At 44.2% G+C, this 2,652-nt stretch overlaps 1 protein-coding gene across 1 annotated transcript; it reads left to right on the plus strand.

The window, feature by feature from the left end:
- Positions 1–906: 906 nt before the first annotated feature.
- On the plus strand, positions 907–2,264 carry LOC140859419 (probable xyloglucan endotransglucosylase/hydrolase protein 23). The gene is made up of 3 exons (XM_073261122.1): positions 907–1,280; positions 1,396–1,589; positions 1,689–2,264. The coding sequence occupies exons 1-3, from the start codon at positions 1,023–1,025 to the stop codon at positions 2,068–2,070; spliced, it is 834 nt and encodes a 277-aa protein (XP_073117223.1). The 5' UTR covers positions 907–1,022; the 3' UTR covers positions 2,071–2,264.
- The last annotated feature ends 388 nt before the right edge of the window (positions 2,265–2,652 follow it).

Here is a 2,652-nt window from a genome sequence, read left to right on the forward strand (position 1 = left end):
GAACCAGCGCTGTACCTTCCTCCGCTCCATTTCGACGACTTTCAACAAGCCCCGTTCTCTAAGCTCTTTGTTTTTCTAGAAGCTTTTTTTTTTTTTTTTAAAAGCTGCATGAAAGAGAATAATTTATATATATATAAACATTAACATCTACTGGGTCCATATCTCATCATCTTCTAGGGATTGTTGAGGATTATGTGTATATTGATCTCCTTTGAAACCAATTCTCACTTATTCATGGACAAGTTAAACTTGCAGTTGACTGGATGTTGTTTTATACAGCTAACCATACTAAGACTAGCTATATTATAGGATTCCCAGCTGGCCTACCAAATTAATTTTTGAATATTTTATTTTGTGATTTCTATAGTTGTATTTATACTCAAATCATGTAATTTTCTGATTTGTTTTGAAAAAATAAAAAAAAAAATGGTCCCCAAGTGTATGACTAAAAACCGGGATCAGACTTGGCAGGCAAACTCCGGGCTAGATAAACTCCTATCCAGCAGCTGGCATTGTTCAATTTTCTTTTCCCGTCCACTGTAATCACACGTAAAGGTTTGATAGAACAAATCCAGAAGAGTGGTTATCTGGTGGCTCCAAATCCGCGGTCGGTGCATCCAAAGCCAAACCAACCACCACTCATAGGACTCCATATCTAACGCGCTTTGTACTGCACGGCCATTAGACGGTAACGTACTTCGGAAAACAAAAAAAAAAAAAAAAGCTGTTGCCCCACGCGAAGCCGACCATCACCGCCCTCCTCTCCATCTCCAACTTTAACAAGCCGCGTTCTCTCAACATACCCCATCTTGCGTCCGTCCCCAGTCATTTGCCAACCCATCGTCTCGAGAACCATCCCATCTCTAATCTTATCACCTCTTATGTGTATATAAACCCGACACCCCATGCTCACTTCCCCACTCCAAAACACCAACTTCCATCCTTTCCTCGTCCTTCAATAATTCATACTAACGCTACTCCTGTCATCCTCCCTACATACCTTGTCTTCTACCAGAGCTAACATGGCATCACTAGTGTTTCCTCTCTTAGCGTTTTTTTTTATGGCCACTGCCTCGGCTGGCAACTTCTACCAGGAGTTCGACATCACCTGGGGTGATGGGCGTGGCAAGATCCTTGACAATGGCCAGCTCCTAACTCTCAACCTTGACAAAGCCTCCGGCTCCGGCTTCCAGTCCAAGAACGAGTATCTCTTTGGCAAAATCGACATGCAGCTCAAGCTTGTCCCTGGGAACTCCGCTGGCACCGTCACCGCCTACTATGTAAGCTCTTATCATGACCACTGTGTTTGACAAAATTACTTCCTAGCTAAATCCCTTTTCAGTTGGATCTAGCTAGTAACTGATGGATCATGTATGACTTGTGCCTGAACTGCAGCTTTCTTCACAAGGACCGACTCACGATGAGATCGACTTCGAGTTCCTTGGAAACCTCAGTGGAGAACCCTACACTCTCCACACCAATGTGTTCACCCAGGGGAAGGGGAACAGGGAGATGCAGTTCCACCTCTGGTTCAACCCCACCGAGGACTTCCACACCTACTCCATTCTCTGGAACCCCGAACACGTTATGTAAGTCATCAAAATTAGTTCTCCACAAAATAAGACCCGTTCTATGTATACATTACTTTGGAAGATATATGCTCACCGTGGATTTATTTATCCTTTTAGTTTCATGGTTGATGGCACACCGATCAGAGACTTCAAGAATATGGAGTCCAAGGGTGTTGCGTTTCCAAAGAGCCAACCCATGAGGATCTACTCCAGCCTTTGGAACGCTGATGACTGGGCCACACAGGGTGGACGCGTCAAGACCGACTGGACCAAAGCTCCCTTCACTGCCTCGTATAGGAATTTTAATGCCGATGCCTGCATCTGGTCCTCCGGTACCTCCAGTTGCAATTCGCAGAAATCCGACTGGTGGAACCAAGAGCTGGATTCCACGGGCCAGGAGAGGATGAGGTGGGCGCAGGAGAACTACATGATCTACAACTACTGCACTGATCTGAAGCGGTTCCCTCAGGGCCTCCCACCAGAATGCTCCATAGCCTGAAGCAAGGATAAGAATTATGACCAAGCACATAGTCGTTCTTTGATTGATTTGTTCTTCTATGAGGACGCCAACATTTAATTTTTTTTATTGTCCTTCCTGTTAATAGACAGAAACACTGTGTATATTCTGCATGTAAAAAAAAAGTACCTTGAATTAAAATAAAAAGCACCAGGTGTTCTGCTGGAATTCAAGAACTCGTTTCCAGAGGTATATATATTATCTACATTAGATGGATCGATTTGGACGTTGGGTAATAATAGTTTCAAGCATTGACAGGGCAAGCAGAGTAATACGATCAAGTATGTGTGTCTCTCGTTTGTAGAACTAGCCATCCGTCCTTGGGCATGACCTTCCAATGCACAAATAATAGTACAGGAAAGAGGATTTCAACTTATGGACCAAGTTAGCCTAAATGGTGGTTTCCCTGAGAGGAACAATCTTAGAAGGGATAGACGCCCGTTTGAAGATGTCTGGTAGTTTTCAAGCAATGAGTACTCTCACCCTCATCCACGCATTTGACCAGGATAGTTTGCTTCATATAAGCGTCCTTTCCCTCAGAAACAGGGCGCGTCAAGCCCGTCT

Source organism: Elaeis guineensis, chromosome 7, assembly GCF_000442705.2.
Source record: "Elaeis guineensis isolate ETL-2024a chromosome 7, EG11, whole genome shotgun sequence".
Lineage (NCBI taxonomy): Eukaryota > Viridiplantae > Streptophyta > Magnoliopsida > Arecales > Arecaceae > Elaeis > Elaeis guineensis.

Excerpts from the sequence above, each read along its gene's own strand:
- LOC140859419 (XM_073261122.1), top strand. The coding sequence starts at position 1,023 with ATGGCATCACTAGTGTTTCCTCTCTTAGCGTTTTTTTTTATGGCCACT. Across the intron at positions 1,281-1,395 it reads GCACCGTCACCGCCTACTAT|CTTTCTTCACAAGGACCGAC; the intron begins GTAAGCTCTTAT and ends CCTGAACTGCAG. Across the intron at positions 1,590-1,688 it reads TGGAACCCCGAACACGTTAT|TTTCATGGTTGATGGCACAC; the intron begins GTAAGTCATCAA and ends TTATCCTTTTAG.